A 19,099-nucleotide genomic window follows, 5' to 3' on the forward strand; every position below is an offset into this window, starting at 1 on the left:
TATGTTTACAGTTTAAAGCTAACAAGAACCTTATGTCAAGGATTTATTTTTAACCAGTTCCAGCTTTTAATAAATCAAGATTTTTGCTATAAAAAATGGTTCATTTTTTCTATTAATAATACTTGAATATGTTTTCAGGAACTTTTTTAGCAAGAAAGCTGAGTTGTGGTTTTCATAGACAATTAGCAAGTCAGTTAATAGTAACATGTCTTGGAAGTTCAGAGAGAGATTGCTAATTATGAGTAGATTCTGGGTTTTGGTCTTTTAATTTGTTATACTTTTTCATTTATTATACTTTTATTTGTTATGCCTCTGTCTTCTGGTCTTTGCCTTTTATATTGGGCTTTTCAATTCTGTAATAGAAGCAGTTTTTGCTAAGCAGTGGGGTGAGTTCTGAAATCTCTTTGTCATTTAAGAGAGAGTCTCTTTGCCACTTAAGACCACCCTGTGAATTTTGAGGTAGGTAACACCATGAGCTGACTTCTTGCTTCTCAGCCTTGAATAATTTAATCCTTTCTTCTCCTCTCTGCATTCCTATGAGAAAGAATGAGGATGTGTTACCTCTTTATTTCTCTGAGGCTGTTTCCTGTCCTTGCAATGTGCTCAGAGTGGACCAGGACTTTGCCTTGCCTCCAGGAGGGCTGAAAAGGCAGCCAGAAAGTCCCATGGTTTTAGTGGCTGCTGAGAAGCTGAGTTTGTGTTGAACTGGTGTTGGTGCCCTCAGTGCGTTACCAGGGCTTGAGTGTGTTCTGATCACCATCCTAATTTTTGGAGCCAAAGAACTGTGTCTGTGAGAAATGGCTGTCAAGGACCACAGTGGAACTCAAACTGTCTGGAAGATTCTCTGGAAGTTCTGTTTGATAACCCAGCCCACACCACCTGCCATGTGTCCTGTTGTTACTCCAGTTTCATTGTGAACTCTCAGGGCTGGGAGATGCTGTTCTAGCAGAGCTCCAGGGCACCCAGACAACTCAGTTCCTTTTCAAACCAGGACACTCTGCCACTGCAGTTCCAGGCTGCTTCATTTGGGAAGATTCAGGGCAATTGGAGCAGCAACTGTGTGCAGAGGTGCAGTTGCTGAAGTGGTTGACTCTCCAGTAATGCAGCAGGGATACCACCAGCATCTCCTGTGGAGTTCCTGCCCCAGGAGACCCTGGACCCACACACCTGGAGCTGCTGCACAGTGCTAGGAGGGTAGGGAGATGCTTTTGTGAAGTCAGGCAGAACAGGAATTCCAAATAGTTGAATTATTGGTAGGCATCTGCACTCACTGGGTTGTCACACTGGGGCCGTTCTTCCCTGTCATTTTCAAGAGGGAAACATGAAGTGGCAGCATTGGCAGTAAAAACATCTCTTGAGCTGGGGAAAGAGGCTTTTTTTCAAAGACACTGCCTTCCCTTCATGGGGAATCTTTTCCTTTGAAACCTGGAGTAGTGTTACTCTCAGGAATTGAGAATGCCACCTCACATCATCATGCACTGTGAAGTAAAGAACAGCTTTGAAGGGAATTGTAAAAGTATCTAGCCCTGAATTCACTTTGTATTCAGGACATGTCCACATCCTGATAATTGTTATTTCTGTTACTTGTCATCATGAAGCAGAAGCAGCACAAAAGTGAAGACCTGGGCAGCTGCCATTTTTCTGGTAGTGCCACCCAGGGAAATGCTGTGTTTCTGGGCATCTAGCCTGTGTGTTCTGCAGCTCCTGTTTACAGCTCTTATCCATGAACTATATTCTTAGTGGAGTTGTACTGTTACCTATGAGGCCTATAAATAGAATTATTTCAGAATGTAACATCCACAGGAGCAGTGATCAAGTCCATAAACAGCATCTCTTGTTTTCCTCAAAGGTTTGGAGCATAATGCAGACAGATTGTAAGGTATGTTTTCCATTCAGCAGAAAAGATGTGGCTGAGGAGGTTGTTTTGACAGCTTCTATCCAGGTTTTTTTCATTGGCTTGGAAAAGACTTTTGTGATTAGATTACCAGCTTTGAATCATCTTTCTGTCTTTCAGAAGCAGATGGGCATTAGGCATAGATTTGAAATTTTCATCTGTTATGAAAATCTGAATTCAAGGTTTCTGGTTCTGATAAGGCTTAATATTGAGTGAAAGTTTTATGATTGTGGCAAACAAAAATCCCTCACCTTTGGCTGATGTGATGACAGCTTAGTGTCTGAGCTGCAGGGGATAAAGACCAGCTGAAAGACATCTTCCAGAATCTATGGTCATTCATCACATTTTAATCACCTTCTGGAGACTAATTACTTTCTTAAGACACAAACATAATAGTGATGGCTAAATACCTTATAATAGAGATAGCCACAGTATTTTTCTTGCCCCTTGGGGAAGAGGCAACTTCTTAACCTTTCCCAGCTACAGCTAGGTAATGGTACAAACTCTGAGTGCAAAAGCCAATTTTTGGTTAATATCCTCAACAGAGCTCTCAAATCTTCTCAGTCTATAGCTTTGAAAAGATTAATAGTTAGGAATGCAAGAGCTGGCCAGAACTCTTTTTTTTTTTTTTTTTTTTTCCTGAGGAAGTTTTTCTCCAGTGCAGGATTCTTTAACCTTGTTATAAAATGCAGCAGAGCTGCCATTGCCCAAGCCTCATTTTCTCTGAGCCAAGGCCTTGCTGTGTGTGCTGTTCCCAGCACTGTTCATGTGCACTCCCAGCTCTTCCCAGCAGAGATCTGACTGAGGCTTCTTCCCAGGAAGCACTGAGGTTTGGCATGCCAAGCACAGCCAGTTTGATGGGGTGACTGCATGTCTCTGTCCTTGGTGGGACATCTTTCCTCTGCCTGCATTTACAGCCTAAAGCTGTGCCTGCATGTCATGTTTTTGCCATGGCAGGTCCCTGGGGTGTTCTGGGGGCTCAGTGCCTGCAGCCAGGCCCTTGCAGGCTGCTCTGTGCTGGCCCCAGGGAAGCTGTGGCTGCTCTTGGCAAATTCCACATTGCACAGCCAGGCTCTTGTGTCTGGGCTTGATGGAAACAGGACCTGGCCACAGCTCCTGGTGCTCCAACACTCTCAGTGGGACTTGGCTCATCTGTAGGTGAGCTAAGCATGTCTGATGTCTGCATGTGCTGCAAGTCCACCCTGAATGGCAGGAATGCTCCTATCCATGGCCTTTTTTTCACTTGGAAACCTGGGAATTTTCATGGTGGAACAACCCAGAGCTGTAGCCTTTCACTGCCATTGATTGCTGCACTGTGGTGTGAATTCCCATCTGGGCCAACTACAGGAAGTGCAAATGTGCACTTTGTGAATGATTATCAAATTGCTTTTAAATGGTTGTACCTGTAACTTGCATCCTACTTTGACATCTAGAGCTGTGTTCCAGACAGATCCTCACCTTCAGTTAGATTTGCTGAAGGAAAGGATTGAAGGAATTGGTGATCTTGGTGACCCAGCCAGGGACTGTGTCTCATCCATCCTCTGTTTTCAGTAAAGTTCAGCACAGTTTATTTAGAAGTTGGAACATTCCCTTCCCAGCCTTTCAGGAGGTAAGAACCATCTTGCAGGCTGTCTCTGAGGGTGAAAACCCACTCTGTTAGCAGACAGCAGCAGGGATCAGAGGCAGAACAAACTGTTCCATGCTCCTTTAGACAAAAATTGTTCTCATGCAGGGTCTGTGCTGAGAGAACTCACATCTCTTTCCTCCCCATTTGAACAGAGGCAGTAATACTTCCCTGTCTTAGAGGTGGTCATATACTGAGTATAAAATATTTTCATTAATGGAAAGAAAGCCTGAAAGAGTATAAATTACTATTACAAGATGATTCTACTTTGAACCATTTTACCATAATGATATTTCCTACAGCTCTGGGCAGAATTTCTTCTTTTCCACAGTTAAACCTTATTTTAAAAACAAAATCCAACTTAGTTGCCTTTGCAATATGTTCAGCAGAGTTGTACTCAGCTTCTGCCATTTGGACACTATTTAATTTGCATTTCCCAGGAGAATTAAATTAGGTTTTATTAGTAAATTGGGCCTATAACCTTGCAGGCAGGTTTTATTAGTTTATCACACATCAGTATTAGCAAATTGTAAATCCCACTGAAAGGAATTTGAAAAGACCTTAAAGAAAAGCCCAGAACCAATGAAGTTCCTGGACACAAATAAGGGAGTTTATTTTGGTTGGTTCATGTATTTTTTTTTAATCCCACAAAAATCTTGTTAGTGGCAGCAGAGTCCCCTTTTTATCATATTCTGTTATCCTAGCTGTGCCTACAAGTTTAGTTTTATGGAAGTTAAAGGCACTGACTATTCCTGGGGACCTGGCAGAGATGTTTTGTTCCTCAGTGCCTATGCAGGTGCTACATACTCCTGGAATTGAGATTTTGCATCTCAAAGAATGTGAGAAGGAAGTGGGAGCTGCTGCCTTTTGGAGAGTTTTGGTCACAGTCTGGGACAAGTTTATTGAAAGACTTCACTTGACTGCTCCAGGTCCTGCCTGGATCATGGCTCAGCTAAAATACCCCAAAATTCACTGTGTAGTTATTCCCCTTCAGTACTGACATGTGGCACTGGGGCTTCCAGAACAGCAAGGCTTCATTGCTGAGAGCTTTGGAATGAGAGCTTCAATTTCCTTGTGTCTTACAGGAATTTGTTTCTGCATCAGTACTAAACTAGAGCTCTCTCTCTTTCTGGTTTGGTGGGGTTTTTGGGGATTTTTTTTTTGTGTGTGTTTTTTTTTGTTGTTGTGGGGCTTTTTGTTTTGTTTTTGGGGGGTTTTGTTTGCTTTGGTTTGGTTTTTTTGGGGTCTTGTCATATTCCTGCTGGCTGTCACTTCATTATTTTTTCACACTGTCTGCTCAAAGCCTTGTTTATAGAGGTGCTGCAGCCTGATCAAATCCAGTTTAGGTGTCACTAATAAGTGTCTGACCAAATTCTGCTGTTATGCTGTGGACAGTTACTGGAGCATTTTGGAAGACAGGTGTCTGATTATTCCAGAGTATGAAGATTTTACCCTGTGGCAATTCATCAATGTGATTTTCCCAGAGTTTGGAGAATTTTTGCACCACTGAAAGGATTAGGGCTGTAATTGAGGAATATCCATAAAAGGACAAGATTATTCATATCCAATATTTGATCTACAACAACTTTTGAATGTACTTGGGTGTTCATTTGTTGTCACCGTGTCCTTAGCATGAGGAGAAGCTCCCAAGAGCTCTCCATGTGTCCCCCACACACAGGCAATGCTCACAGTCCTTGGGAGCTGACAGCCAAGGTGGGCAGGGAAGCACAGGTGGGGGAGAAGGGAAGGGAGGGAGAAGGGAAGGGAGGGAGAAGGGAATTTCTTCCTGCAGAGTCAGGGGCCAGGGATGGAGCTGGAGAAGGGCAGTTCCTCCTGGTGATTCAGGGGCCAGGGATGGAGCAGGGGAAGGGCAGTTCCTGCACAGTCTGGTGCCAGGGATGGAGCAGGAGAAGGGCAGCTCCTCCTGCAGACTCAGGTGCCAGGGATGGAGCAGGAGGAGGGCAGCTCCTCCTGCAGACTCAGGTGCCAGGGATGGAGCAGGGCAGGGCTCTCCTGATTCCTCCCACAGTGACCAGACCACACCACCTCACCAAGGTGTGTGGTCTGGAGCTGGGAAGGATCAGGTTGCCCTTGTTTCATTTACTGTAAGAGAGGTTTAATTGCTCCAACAATTGCAGCAGTATGGCAGAGATGAAATAGCTTGCTGGGGAATATTTTAACAGTGCTAAAATAGCAGAGTTTTTTCAGCAAGTTGCAGATGCTGTTTGGGAAGAGAATAAGTATTGAGGTTTTAATGCACTTCAGCTCTTTTGGAATACAGGATACTTGGGCCTCTTTTACTTGCAGTCACTTTTTTTTTTACATTTTTTAGTTGCTTTTTATTTTATTATATTCCACCTGCAGTTGGCCTCATTTAACCATCATGGTTTAGGTTGCTATTAAGAATTTTAAAAGAATACCCAACTGCTGTAGCAGTGAGCTCAAGTCCTTTGGAATGTCTTAGCAAAAAATCCCCCAAACCTGGGCCTGTCTCTTCTGAAATGTAACATTAATTAATTCCCACGTTCTGTCTGCTGCTCAGTCCCTCCAGATGTGCTACTAGGAATAGACTGGCTCCCTGGTTACAAGCCATCTGGGCTCTGTAAACTGATTTGCACTTATATTAAACAATAAGTGAACAGAATGCGGAAGAGTTATTAAAGCAAATGTACATTGCTTATAAATCTCCAAGTAAAATATTAAAATGCAGTAAAGGCGAATGGAATGTGCAAATGAAGACCTGCTTGTTTTTAATGAGTTTAGCTGTGACCTTCTCGATTTCAACCAAAAGAAAAGAATTTTATTTTTCTCTTTAAAAAGAAAAAATAAAAAAAAAAAGAAAAAAACTATAAAACTGCTTACAGAAGTATCTGAGACAAAAACAAGGAAATATAATGTTCTAAACTTGACTGGTCCAAACCACTCAAGCTGCTGTGACAGCTCATAAAACTGAGAGTAGTTTTTAACTGGACTCTGTTTTACATTGCCAGAGTGAATTTTCCTTGCAGGAAGTAGCCAGAAGGTTTATTTAGTTTCCAGACTGCTGCTTTGATCTTTCCATTCTGTCACTTCTCAGGTTACATAGCCCTTTTTCACTGCAGTAAATCTGCAACAGTTAATGAGAATAAAATTTCCTCCTTCTCACTGATCACATGCTGTTAAATGCCAAACCACAGCCAGCAGCATATTTGCAGAATTCGGCTGCACTGTACAAAAACAGCACAATCAGTTTAATCTTGTTGGTTTTGTAATTCATTTTATTGAGCTTTCCTTTTTCAAGTGACCTATTTTATCAAGACAAGTGGTTGCAAGGCCAGATCTGGAAGAAAGATTTAAAACTGTAATAAAGTGAGGGGTGTTTTGTGTGCTGGGTTTAAGCATGCTCACAGGATTCAAAATTAAACTTAAAATGAGGAGTTTTAAAAAGGCCCATATATCAGTGGGATATTTCTTGTGGTTATTATCTGAACTGAACATGTGCTCTGAGCAAGTCTCTAGCATAAAAATGAGTATATCAAATTAATTTCTTTGCCAAATACTTAGAATTGTTTTGATTCTAAAATTTTATTCTGATTCTGTGTTTATCAGTCTCAACCATCCAACTCCAAAGACTGACCCACCCTTTTCCCTCTGGAAAACCAAGATGATGGGTTTTTAACTCTGAGATTTAAAAAAATAATAAATTGGCTTACAAAGTTTATTTGCCTTTGGGATTTTGAGCTTTTTAATTTTTTTTTTTTCCCAGTACTCCCTGATCAACCTTTTTAGTCTGGAAACATTTGATTTTTCATTTGTTTGAGTTTTTTATATAATAATGCTACTCCAAGATATAGATCTCCAAGAACACATTCCTTGTCTGTATTTGTATCTGCCTTGTTTCCTGATATATCCATTGTTATTCCTAAGAAAAAAAATCAGTAAGAGACATTGAGATTTATTTTCTTCTTGATTTTCACGAAAATCTTTGCTGATTTGGGATAGATCTCAACAAGATTTCACTAGGGCCCTGTGCTGATTTATATATAAGTGTTTGAAATCAGGACAATCCTCTGTGATGGTAAAAGAACATTCAAAGTTTCTTCATCAGTAGTAACACAGCAACTGCATTTGCTGCGTGTGCTGGAGCGAGCGCTGCAAATCCCCCAGCAATGTTCACTTTCAGAAAGGCTTTGAAAGCTTTTATTGGCTGCAGCTGGAAGCCAGAGCAGAACAGATTTCTTGACTCTCCCTCCCTCCTTCCCTCCAGCATCTGCATTCTCATCCCACTGGGCTGCCCTGCAGACAGCACGGTGTCACCAGTGCCCTGGGCCTTGCTTTGGTGCACAACAGGGGACCTTGCCACCATTTGTGTTCATGGGCAGAACTGAGTGGCTGTGCTTGGGCTTGAGGAGTTTGTGTAAACATTTCAAGGGAAAGTTCTCCCCAAAAAAGCTGCATTTTTGCTTCAGCTCCTTGTCTCTGAGTACGTTTTCAGTGAGCTGCTCTGCAAGGAAGCAAGGAGCACTTCTGTGTGCAAATGGGAAGGCTCATGGAAGCTGGAGCACATCCTGATCTGGGCAGTGACACCAGTCACCCCTGTGAAACTTCAGCATCTTACTCTGCTCAGGTATTTGCCTGAAGCTTTCTGTCCCCAGCCTAACACTGAGCTTGCTGAAGACAATTAAAGGAGAGGTGTGAAAGCTTCCCAAGCCAGGCCTATCCCTAGTTCACATTAAGGCAATGTACTCTTCAGTTTATGGAGTTGACACGAACACTTTGGACTGTGCAGGCAGAGAGGGGGAGGAAAGGACATCTTGCTTTTTACTGCCTGTTCCTTAGGGCTTTTTGATTTGTTTTAGTTCTTAATTAATTCTTAAGAAATGGATGTATCTAATCAGTGGGTTTGGACAGTTGAGCCAAGAGCACAGGAGATGTTTCTGTCAGGCTTAGAATGGAAAGCCAGAGCTCTTGATTTCCGTTCCAGCTCTGTCTGTGCACTTGACCTTTTAAGAAATCCTGTAGAGAATGGCTGAGTAACTCCCTGTCTGTGTGGCAGAGCTGTGAGCCTGGCTGCAGGGATGCTGCAGGAGCTCTCCTGGTGCCCTTCTCAGGAGCAATGTGGCTGCAGGACACAACTGCAGCCTTTGAGCTGCTGTTCTGCCCCCTGGCCCTGCTGGGGATTGGTTGCCTTTCTAGCAGAGCACAGATAATCTTTTTTCCTAAAGAGTTTTATAGAATAAGCAAAAGTCTTTTCTGTCTATGTCAGTCTAATTTGAGTCTTCTCATTACTGTAGTTTGTCATTTGGCTGTCTTTAATGTCTGGGGTGTTTTCTCTTCCAATACTCCAATGGGAAACTGAGGTCATGGAGAAAAGGAGCAACTTGTCCAGGATCACACAGCAGGTAACTGACAGAGCAAGAAAATGAGGCCAAATCCCAGGCTGTGTTTGCAGAGCAGGGATGGCAGCAGCTACAGCTTTCAAGCAAGGCTCACACTGAATTTGGCTAAGCAAGGTCATTTGGTTTGGGTTCAATGCTTTCTTACTATTCAGTTGGGAAATATTTTTTTTTAATGCTGCCTTCCCCCAGTGAATTTTGGCGTGGTTATTGCTTGGTGCATAGCTGGAGCCTGACACAGAAGACACAGTGCTCGTTTCTCCAGCATTGTCAGCTTTCCATTTGTTTGTAATTAAATGGGAGAAACAGCAGGATTGTGCTGAGATACAACTGGGCAACAAGTCCAGAAGCAATTGGAAACTTGAAGTCATTAAGTAGACTGAAGAAAGCTGGATCACATGAAAGGACAGACATGATCATATCCATAAAAGCTGTGTTATGATGCACAAGGGAGCTAAAGTATTATTGCACAGGTTCATTTGGATATTTTCTGTCTTGTGAGCAGGTACAATTTTACTGTTTAAGGGACATTATTGCTAATGTAGGGATGGACTTGGGTGATTGATGCAGTGGGCACAGTCACAGACACTGCCACAAAACCCCCCTCCCATTTGAGCTTGAAGAATAAAAAGCATGAAAACAAAAAGCTTCACAGATAGGGGAGAACAACTTGGGGTCATGAGAGGCAGAATTTAGGAGATTTGTGGTTTATAGTTTAACGTCATTAGCAGCAGTGGGAGAATCTACAGTTACAAGACATTATATAAAGAAACATTGTTTTTTCCTAAGGCTTCTCAGTTGTATGGACTTTCTCCATAACCCCTGCTTTCTGCTCTTACTCTGAAGGACAGAAAATTTATGGTCAGTGAAGGCAAACCAGAGGTAACTGGCTTGTAGGAGGAAATGGGATCATCATCTCAATCCCTGGGTTTAAAGCAAGGACAGAAGGATCTGTGTCCCTTTGTGATGTCCTTCACCTGGGGTGCCACCCAGGGCTCATCTGCCAGGGAATGTCAGCAGAAGGGCCCCAGAGTCCATGGCTTCAGGAGCTCTGAGCCTTGGCTCACGTGGGAAGGTTCCTTGGTACCTGCAGAGGGTTAGCTCAATGTGTCACACCTGCAGGCAGCTTTGGAAGCTGGAGGTCTGTGTGTGTTCTGGGGGATTCAGAACCATTTCCCACCTGCTCTGCCGGGGTCCACACAGTGCCTTAATCCCTGCTTGTGCAATGGGTCAGGGCCTGGGTGCCCAGCTCCCTTGGCTTTCCATGCCTGGTCTCTGTGCAGAGGGAACCTCGGGAGGGAGGGAGGGAGGGAGGGAGGGAGGGAGGGAGGGAGGGAGGGAGCTGCAGCATTCACCAAGCAGTCTGCTGATGGGGCTGGCAGGGCTGAGCATCCCCCTTGTCATTACACTGCCCTGTACTGCAGTCCTTGTCTCACACCAGCTCTCATCAACACTTCAGGAACAAACAAAAACACCGAGATGAGAGAAAAAATGCAGCCTTTGCTGCTGGCAAACTTGTGTTTTGTTGGCAAGAGTTCTGATCAGTGAGCTGCATCTCATTTGTACAGCTTATAATGCTGTGCTTGTCTGGAGATTAGAGACTGCTGTGCCACTCCCGTGGCTCTGGCACCTCCTGAGGGGAAAGCACAGCCTCCAGTGTTCATCAGAACATGATTTGTTTTGTCTGCTACACACAGGAATCAGTCCAGCATTGTGCAATACAGGGGTTCATGGCATGAGAGTTTATAAGGAAATGGGATGGGAACTGTGCTGTCACACATGAGTGGGTTCCTGGAACAGAAAATGTAGGACTTAAAAGTGATGTGCAACTGAAATTCTGACCACCTGCCTGGGCTGAGGCGGGGATGGCTTGGGAGTGCAGAGTGATTTTTAGGAACAATAATAGCCAGGGTATTATGTATGTGTGTATGTAATAGCCAGAGAACGTACAGAGGAAACAGTGGGACTGCAATGAACTGCACTGATACCAGGCTTCTGAAAGATGCTCAGAGCCCCTCTGGTTCTAACCCCTCTCTCTGATCCTCAAGAGGAGTTTTGGAGAGCTGCAGGTGTGATCAGAGGTGCCACATGTGTCAGCAGAGGCTGCCTGTTGACACCTGCAAGGAAACCCCCTGGCAGCTCCCTGGAGCATTGGAGAGCTTTGGGTGTGAGCCCTTCACTGGGATTGGTAGGGCTGCTGATGAGCTGAGAGTTGCAAGTAGTGTTTGGCTGGTCTGAGCATCTACATCATTAAAAATCTATAGATTAAAAAAAATAGATTTTATTTTTAATAAGCTTATAAATCTTGTATCTTGGGTTTTAGAAAAAGTTTGGAATGAAAGGAATTAGAGGTAAAATCTTGGCTCTGGTGGAAGCACTCTGTGTTTAGCTTGCAGTTCATTTTCAGGGGGCAGTGATTCCAGGGTGCCTTAATTTTGGGCAGAAACAAATGAAATTTTGTCTCTAAAGTGTGAGTTCCTAAACTGGTATTTCACCCTCAAAGGCTTTTCTGGAGCCACTGTCACTTGCACAGGCAGTGACAGTCTGGTACAAAGTGTGCCAAACTGCTTCAGACCTGCTTCCCAGGCTGGGACCTGCTTCCTGCTGCGACCACTCCAAGATCCATGGATCCTGCTGGGGGCTTTCAGTTGGATTTCAGGTGTTTACTTTTGACCAAGAATCTCCCCAGTGATGCTGGACTTCTCTTTCTGAGGCCCTGCTGGTGGAATTAGTACCTGGGAATTAGGCTGTGGTTTGAGCCCCTGTCAGCAGCAGCACTGGTCCCAGTGTGAGCACTGCTGTGGACAGGGTGGGGGTGTGCAGTGCCATGGTCACTCTGCACCCTGGTGTTAATTAGCCAGCTGTTAATTACCCAGCCCAGCCACTCCTGATACCCTGCCCTGGGGAGCAGCACAGACACCCCAGCAGAGGATTTCCCATGGAGTGCTCCCTGTGGGAGCCTGCTGAGCCTTCCACACATCCATGAATTCTGTCTGGTCCAAAGCCTGTCTAGCTCAGAAGGGGTTTGTGGATGCAGCAGGATGCTGGCTGCCATTTCCTGCTGGGAGACAGGACACAAACTGCTCTTTACACCTTGAATTCTGTCAGGGCACCTAAGATCCTACATGGCTATATTAATTTGGATGCTCTGAATCACCAATAAGCAGGGCTGTTCAGAAATCTCTCCTCACTCATGCACATCAGGAACGTTTTCCTCTTCAGCATGTGTTCCTCAGTTCCCTAGCAGTACAAGCAAATTGGAAAGTTCAGCTGTCATTTGGGGAAGGTCATAGATCACACTAGCAGCCTGAGTAATCCAAGAGGTTTTAAGTATCACAGCATTTAGTTTAAAGTGAAATTTGCTCTGACAGGGGCTGGCAGACCAATAGGAAAAAGAAATATTTGTGCTTGGAGAAGTGCATGTGTAGAGACCTCGAGTATAACTGATGGCTGGAAGTGATTTCAGTCTAAAAAAAACAAATCATTAAGAGAGTGCATAGGGGTAAAATACACAGTTCATATTTTAAAGGGTCTCAAAATGAACCAGCAACTGAGGTTAGCAGTACACAGTAATTAGCTGGGCTGCTCACTGGTTAACTCCATGAGCCCCAGGCGTGGGGCTGAGCTCTGCACAAGAGCAGGGCTGTGCTGTGAGCCAGGGCTGCCTGCAGTGACTGCAGCTGAGCCTGCAGCTGAGCCTGCTCTGCTGCTCTGGCCTCCAAATCAGCCTGCAGCTGCAGGGCTGCATGCACTTCTGGCTGCCCAGGTACACACCAGTGAGCACTGGGAGGAAAAACACCAACTCAGGCATGAGTGTTGCTGCCCCAATGGACAATTATGTGTCCCTTTCTCGGTGATTTTCCTCTCCTGCATAACCTCTACAGCTATATTAGCATCCCAGCAAGAATAATAAATCCCTGTGAGGACTGAGTCAAATAAAGTATCATTATTATGGGAGACAGGCTTGCTGCTTGCACTGAATTTCCTGGTAGATGCTGTAGCATAAAGCCAACAATGTTTTTCCTAGGAGCAAGTCTTGAGGTTGATTGCTGGTATAAATCTGAGCACACATGGCACAGATCATGATCTCAGGCCAGTTGTTATCCAGCAAGTGTTTACAGCCACGGAGCTGCCATCTCTGCTGGCTCTCCCCTTGTGCTGTTCTTGGCAGAAGGGGCAGGGATTCATCAGGACTTGTTTTTAAATCCATCCTCACCTCGGTGGGTTGTGCCCTTGGCCTGGCAGCCTCGGGAGCGAGCCGGGCTCTCTCTCCAGGCCTGTGCTGGCTCTGTGGTTGTCCCACCCTGTGTCACCTCCTGGGCTCAGGACCCTTCCTTCAGCTCCCACAGCTCCGTGCTGCAGGCTGCCAGTGCAAACAATCCAGCAGGCAAAGCTGCTATGCTTCAAGAGCACTAATGTGCAAAAATGAGGCCAGTTCTTTTCAAGCATGGTCAAGACTTCATTTACTTCAGGGAAAGATTTCGATAGGAGGGAGTAGTGATTTGATCAAGGTGTTTTAATGTGATTTTCTGTGGTTGTTCTTGGGTTTTTGAGGGGTGTTTTTTTTTGACTGTCCAAAGCAGTTATCAGCTGATCCATCTCTTCCAGTTTTCTTCAGGACACTAACATATGTCTGAACCATTTGGAAATAACTGATACTCCTCAAAGTTTAAACTCTAGGGATCTTTACCTAATTACTTACACATTTATAAAAAAGATATTAAAAACCTGATTTGTTGAGAATGTGATTGAAACCATATTTTCCCTGCTCTCGTTATCAGTTTAAATACACTTAGAAGCTCTTTGAGTGAGGATTCCTGAGCTGGAAGTGGCTGGGAGAGCTCAGCCTGCAGGGATAGAGGCCCATTGCCACCGCGTGGCTCAGGCCGTTATTACACCTCGCCCCGAGAGCCCCTGCTGGCTCAGCTTGGGCTGTACCAAGGAGTTCAGGACACGTTCCAGGCTCCTGTTTCTGATGTGTCCCTTTGCCACAGGGACCTGAGGAGGGCACTGCTGTGAGCCTGGGCACGGTTGCTGCAAGCCTCACTTGCAGTCAGCAGCCCTGGGCAGCCACAGCCTCCTCAGTCACCTGAGCATCGTTCCAGAATGAGCTGTGCAGTGGTTGGCAGGAATGCAAAAAGGCCCTGTTGTACCAACTTACCCACAACTAACATTGTTACAGTCACAGAAAACATCATGGAAAGATAAACCCAGAAAAGCATTTTCTGTTAAAATAGCTCTTCATTAGAAATCAGCTGTAAATGTTTTAAGGATCTTTGGAGGAAAGCAATGAAACTCCTAAGTTTAAAGGTAGACAGGGTCCTGCTTTTCTGCAATGCAAAATCTCTGGTGTCTCTGGGAATTTGTAGAAGCACAGCAGACCCAGACCCTGCACTCCCAATTCCCACTGTGCCTCCTTTTAGTACATTGTTAACTCGTGGCACTGACAGTACTGAAAGAACCCTGAAGGAGTTGGCATTGGTTTATAGAAGTTTGTTCAATGGTTTGTTTTCTGAACTGCCAAACAAACTGGTCAGCTTCATGCTTGTCCTGGCTGGCTTGTTCACAAGAGCTTTGGGCCTGATATGGAGACACTGCAGCCCAGGGCAGCCTGGGTGAGCTCTGTCTGTCTGTCTGTCTGTGCCTTTGCACACTGAAAGCAGTGACACAGGAGAGGCAGGGGCTGGCTGAGGTGACCGCTGGGTTTGGGGTTTCTGGAGATGAGAGATAAACACAAAGTAACAGGATTTCTCTTAATCCCCTCTTTCGGGAGTCTTTCAAAGCTTCAGGCCCGATAATGAGAAAGCTGTTGTTGGCAAGGTACAAAGGAGGCATCTGGGGAAGGTGCCTCAGAGGTCACCAGCTCATTTCCTAATGGGCTTGGAAAAGGGTAAGAGGGCTTTGGAGTGGATACAGGCAGGAATGGGTGGTGAGAGGAATGCATTCACAGAGCTTTGCACCGCTGCAGGATACACCAGGGCCACTCTGCTGCTCTCTGCTGTGCTGAAGGGCTGGTCAGCCTGCAGGGTGGGGCTGAGGGCTCTGCAGCAGTGAGGAGATGGGTGTTGCCAGTTCAGATACACACAGGCAGATGTGGAAATGCAAAGCACTTTCTGCTCACAGCATTTCTCAAGATACATCAAGTAAAACAGTGATTTTTTTTTTTCTCTGTAGCTTGGCTATTCATTGTGCCCCTTCCATCATCTCAGAGGACAAATCTCAGCCTCAGACCTTCCATCTTCACCTGACTATCAGGATATCCCATGAGTGAGCTCCTTTTCTGAGAAACCAGGCACTAGGGATCCTTTTCTAGGGCCTCACTGAGATACAATCCAAGGAAAGTGCCTTTGTGAGGCCAGAGATGGACGTGGTCCCCCCCATGCAGCTGAGCCCTTTCAGCCCAAGCAATTCAGCTGTGCCAGCTTCTTGCAGAGCCAGGGCCTGGGGCCCACCCATTGTACATCTTCTGCAGGGGTCGTTCTTTCCCAGCCTTGGCTCTTGCATAACCCATGTTCCATATGGATAATTGGCAGTAATGAGGTTCAGCTTTTCCCCACTCCAAAAGCACTTTGCTTTGTGTTTTGACAGTCTTCACAGGGGAAGTTTGGCTCCTTTCAATGCATCTTTAGTCAGACAATAAATCAGGATCCTTTTCCATTTGTCCCCTACTGAAGGGGAAGCTAAGAAGTGACATAGCTCTGAATAGGCAGCAGTCCAGTGTCTTGGGCAATGCTCGTTTTTCTCTACCTCCTGCATGAGTTATTGCTGAGCATGAAATATGTGCCACTTTTCCCTATGCAGTTCTTGTGTTTTAGTATCTAACTCATTGTTGTGGGACTTTTTAGGTGTAAAAGATGCTGTTTTACATGCAAAAATAATTACTCTGTCTCATTAGTACATAGCTTTTCAGTATGTGTTTAATTCCTTCTGCCATTTGGCTGCCACTCTTGTATCCCACCAGAAGCACCATCTTTCATCAGATATTCTCTCTTTTAGCTGGTGCTCTCCATGTACCTCAGAAATGGACTGAAGGCAGGGAAAGAGACTCTTCAGATGTGCTGTGCAGGGCAGGCTTACAGCAGGTTTTGCCAGAAGCCTGAAGGACATGGTAACTGTAATGTACAGAGGGAAACACTGAGTCAGGGAAGAAAGTGCTTGGCCAGTAAATCTGAGAAAGGAGGGAAGAGAAGACTTTGGTCTCTCCTGGGATTCCTCTTGGACCTGAAAGCCTTTCCCTGACTGGAGTTGCACTGATGTCTCCACAGCATTTCGTTTTCCACCAGGGAAGTGGTGTCCAGAAGGGGAACACAGCTGGCAAAGTTCCCTCACAAAACCATCATGCCTTAGGATTTTAGCTTGTATATTTTTCATCTATTTGCAATCCTGCAGTTCTTTAGTGTATAGCTCTAAACTCCATATACAGTGCTAACTACTGGCATTTTGGGCAGACACAACAATTCCTCTCCAGACCTGGCTATCAAGGACACCTCACTGCCTCAGGCCCTGAGAAATGTAACCAAAAGTGAGTTAGGGGGGAGCAAACTTGGGTAAATGACTTCATTAGCTGAAGCTGTAATTGGAAGATTGGTCCATTTCCATATTGGGGATTAAACGTACAAAAGTGTGAAAATCCTTGACCTGTCGTCCATTTTGGGTGTAGCCCCTGGGGGGCTTTGTGTGCCCTAAATGTACCTGAAGGCCCTTCAACAAACAGAACTGCTGTTTATTTTGTGTGCCCTCTGTTTTAGGTAAGCCCAAACAGGCAGCAGCAGCAGGAGCAGCTGCACCCAGCAGCTCTGCTGTTCCTTCCATGGCACACAGAGCTGTGCAGTTTCTCTCTCTCTCTCTCGTTTCTGCAGCCTTGCCGTGGATGGCTTTGCTCCGAGCACGGCGGGTCCCGGGCGCCCCGCGACCGCCTACGGCTACCGGCCAGAGGAGCCCTTCCTGTACGGCTACGGGGCGCGGTGAGGGCCGCAGCACCGCCTGCTCCTGCATGCTGCACCCCGGGCTCCAGCACTCTGTATCCTTTGGCATGTGTAGCTCCATGTAAACTTAGCCTTCCTGGGCCCAGTGTGTTAGTGACAGTGTTTAGTCTTGGGTTGCTCTTTGTTGTTGTTATTTTTGTACAGTAACTGCGACTTGAAAGCGGGAATTGGAAACTACCGGACTGGAAAGTGTCACATTATGTATATTAAGCTACTAATTTAATTTCTATTAAATAGAAAAACCTGTGTGGTCAGCAGTGGTGAATGTGTTTCTAAGTGATGTTTAGTGTTTTACAAGGCACTTAAGAAGAGTGCTCCATGTGCAGCGTGTTTAACATGGACTGTTTCCCTCTCACACTTGAGTCACAGAACAGCACTGAGCCCCAGCATCTCCTGGCACTGCCCTGACACATAGTTTGGATCAAAGTCCACTCCTGGGTCACCACTTTAATAACGGAAAGATGGCACAGATTCACTCCCCTGGAGCTTCAGACATTTACAGTCCATTTTAAATGCTTGAAAACACTTAAAATTAGAAACTACACAACAGAATACCTTTACCCTAGTGTTTAAACAGAGCTCTGTGGGCTGAGAGAAGACAGCCACATCCATCCCGAGGGCCAGCAAGAACAAGAAACATTGTACCTTGGTTCAGAATCCCGAGCAGAGCCTTTACCCCAGCTTTCCTATCTGGAAACACAAATCCATCCTGTCCTGCTGGTTTCTGGGGTTTAAGCTGGATCTAAGCAGGCATCAGTGAGCAGCAGAGTCAGGTCAGGACCCTTTCATGCTGCACTTGCAGTGTGGTGATTGTTTTGTGTCATGCTTTGAAATAAGCTGCAAATGTTGAATTCAGGCTGAAGCTGTTCTTCAGCTGTGCATGCCCACTGTAACAGACAGCAGAAAGGGATGATAATGCCCTCTCTGCCACAGCTACCAAGGCAGCAGTTCAAATTTTCACTTTTTAAAAGAAAAGTTACCTCTACCTCATCCTTTTTCTTTTGTTAATGCCTGTTGATTTGCAGATTTGTTTTTCTCCTTCTTCCTCCCTCCTTTATGGCTTAAACAGAAAGTTGACTTGCATCAGGGGCTGATCATACAGAAACCAGTCACTAGTAATTCCATAACACTGGGGTCTGTGCTGGGAAGGTGATCTTCAAAGGCATGGGATTGTTTGGGGAATCTGACAAACTCTTAGTCTTATACTTCAAAAATACCTTTGAAATAAAAATTGTTTTGAAACCCTGTGTTATCTTTACAAAGTGTGTGCAAGTACTTTTATAAGCACCATTACTCCCTGTGTTCCAACTGCGTGACTGGAAATGAGTCTAAAATTAGCCATGGTATTTCATAGCAGTTTTCAGCCTTCTCTCTGGGCTGGCTTCTTGTTCAGGGCTTCACTCACTGGAGGTAGGTGGAAGAAGAGTTGCCAAGATGAAGCAGTGTTTTTGAAATTATTTTCTTTACCATTCTTAACTAATTCTTGCACAGTTTCTTAGAACAGGTAAGCTCTCAGTAAGAAACATGGCAGAAAACTTGAACTACTCAAACAGGTTTCCAGTGTTATACCTTTCTAGATAATTTCCTTTGTTCTGAGTCCACACTGGATTTGCCCAGAGGTTGTGCCATGTTCAGTCAAAAGCTTTTCAGATATTTTTATAGTTATTGCTGTGAGAGAAATCCCCCAAACTGCACACTCAGGCTATTCTTTGAGCCTGGCACTCGCTCATCAGGCTTTTCCCGAAATTAGTGTGAAGTTATTTAAAGCAGTTGCCCTGCTCATGGAATGTGTTTTGGGGGAAAACCAAAACGAAGTGGGTCCTCAGAGTATATGCAAACTATCAATGAAACTGAAGGAGCCTTTAATTGGAAGCTTCAGGTTAACGAGGAGCTGCAGTGGAGCTCCAGTGAAGGGTGGGTGTCTGTAATTGTAATCCAGTTGTGACCATGCTGAGAATAAATGGCAGTGGAAAAAAAATCTCTGGCTGCAATTTTAGTATTCAATGTTAGGAGTTTATGGGAAATGAATAAAAGATCAAGTATTTGTAGCTTTGCCTGGCAGCAGCTAAGAAAAGAACATCGTTTATCTGCAAACAGAGCTTGGTAAAAATTACTCAGCACTTAGTAGCCTGAGGACAGAGCCTGCTCGCCAAGATGAAAACCAGCTGTGCCACTGCACTTCCAAGGCAGGAGAGAGGCTGATTTTCCCTTTAATTACAGT

At 44.9% G+C, this 19,099-nt stretch overlaps 1 protein-coding gene across 2 annotated transcripts in view; it reads left to right on the forward strand.

Moving 5' to 3' along the window:
• Positions 1-17,132, forward strand: part of KIFAP3 (kinesin associated protein 3) — a 68,163-nt gene extending 51,031 nt beyond the window's left edge. For both annotated transcript variants that reach the window (XM_036387504.2, XM_036387505.2), the window contains exon 20: positions 16,753-17,132. In XM_036387504.2, coding sequence (XP_036243397.1) covers positions 16,753-16,861 — 109 coding nt within the window. In that variant the 3' untranslated portion in view covers positions 16,862-17,132. The remainder of the gene's footprint in view (positions 1-16,752) is intronic.
• Positions 17,133-19,099: the final 1,967 nt, after the last annotated feature.

The sequence above is a fragment of the Molothrus ater genome, chromosome 9, assembly GCF_012460135.2.
Source record: "Molothrus ater isolate BHLD 08-10-18 breed brown headed cowbird chromosome 9, BPBGC_Mater_1.1, whole genome shotgun sequence".
In the NCBI taxonomy this organism is placed as follows: Eukaryota; Metazoa; Chordata; class Aves; order Passeriformes; family Icteridae; genus Molothrus; species Molothrus ater.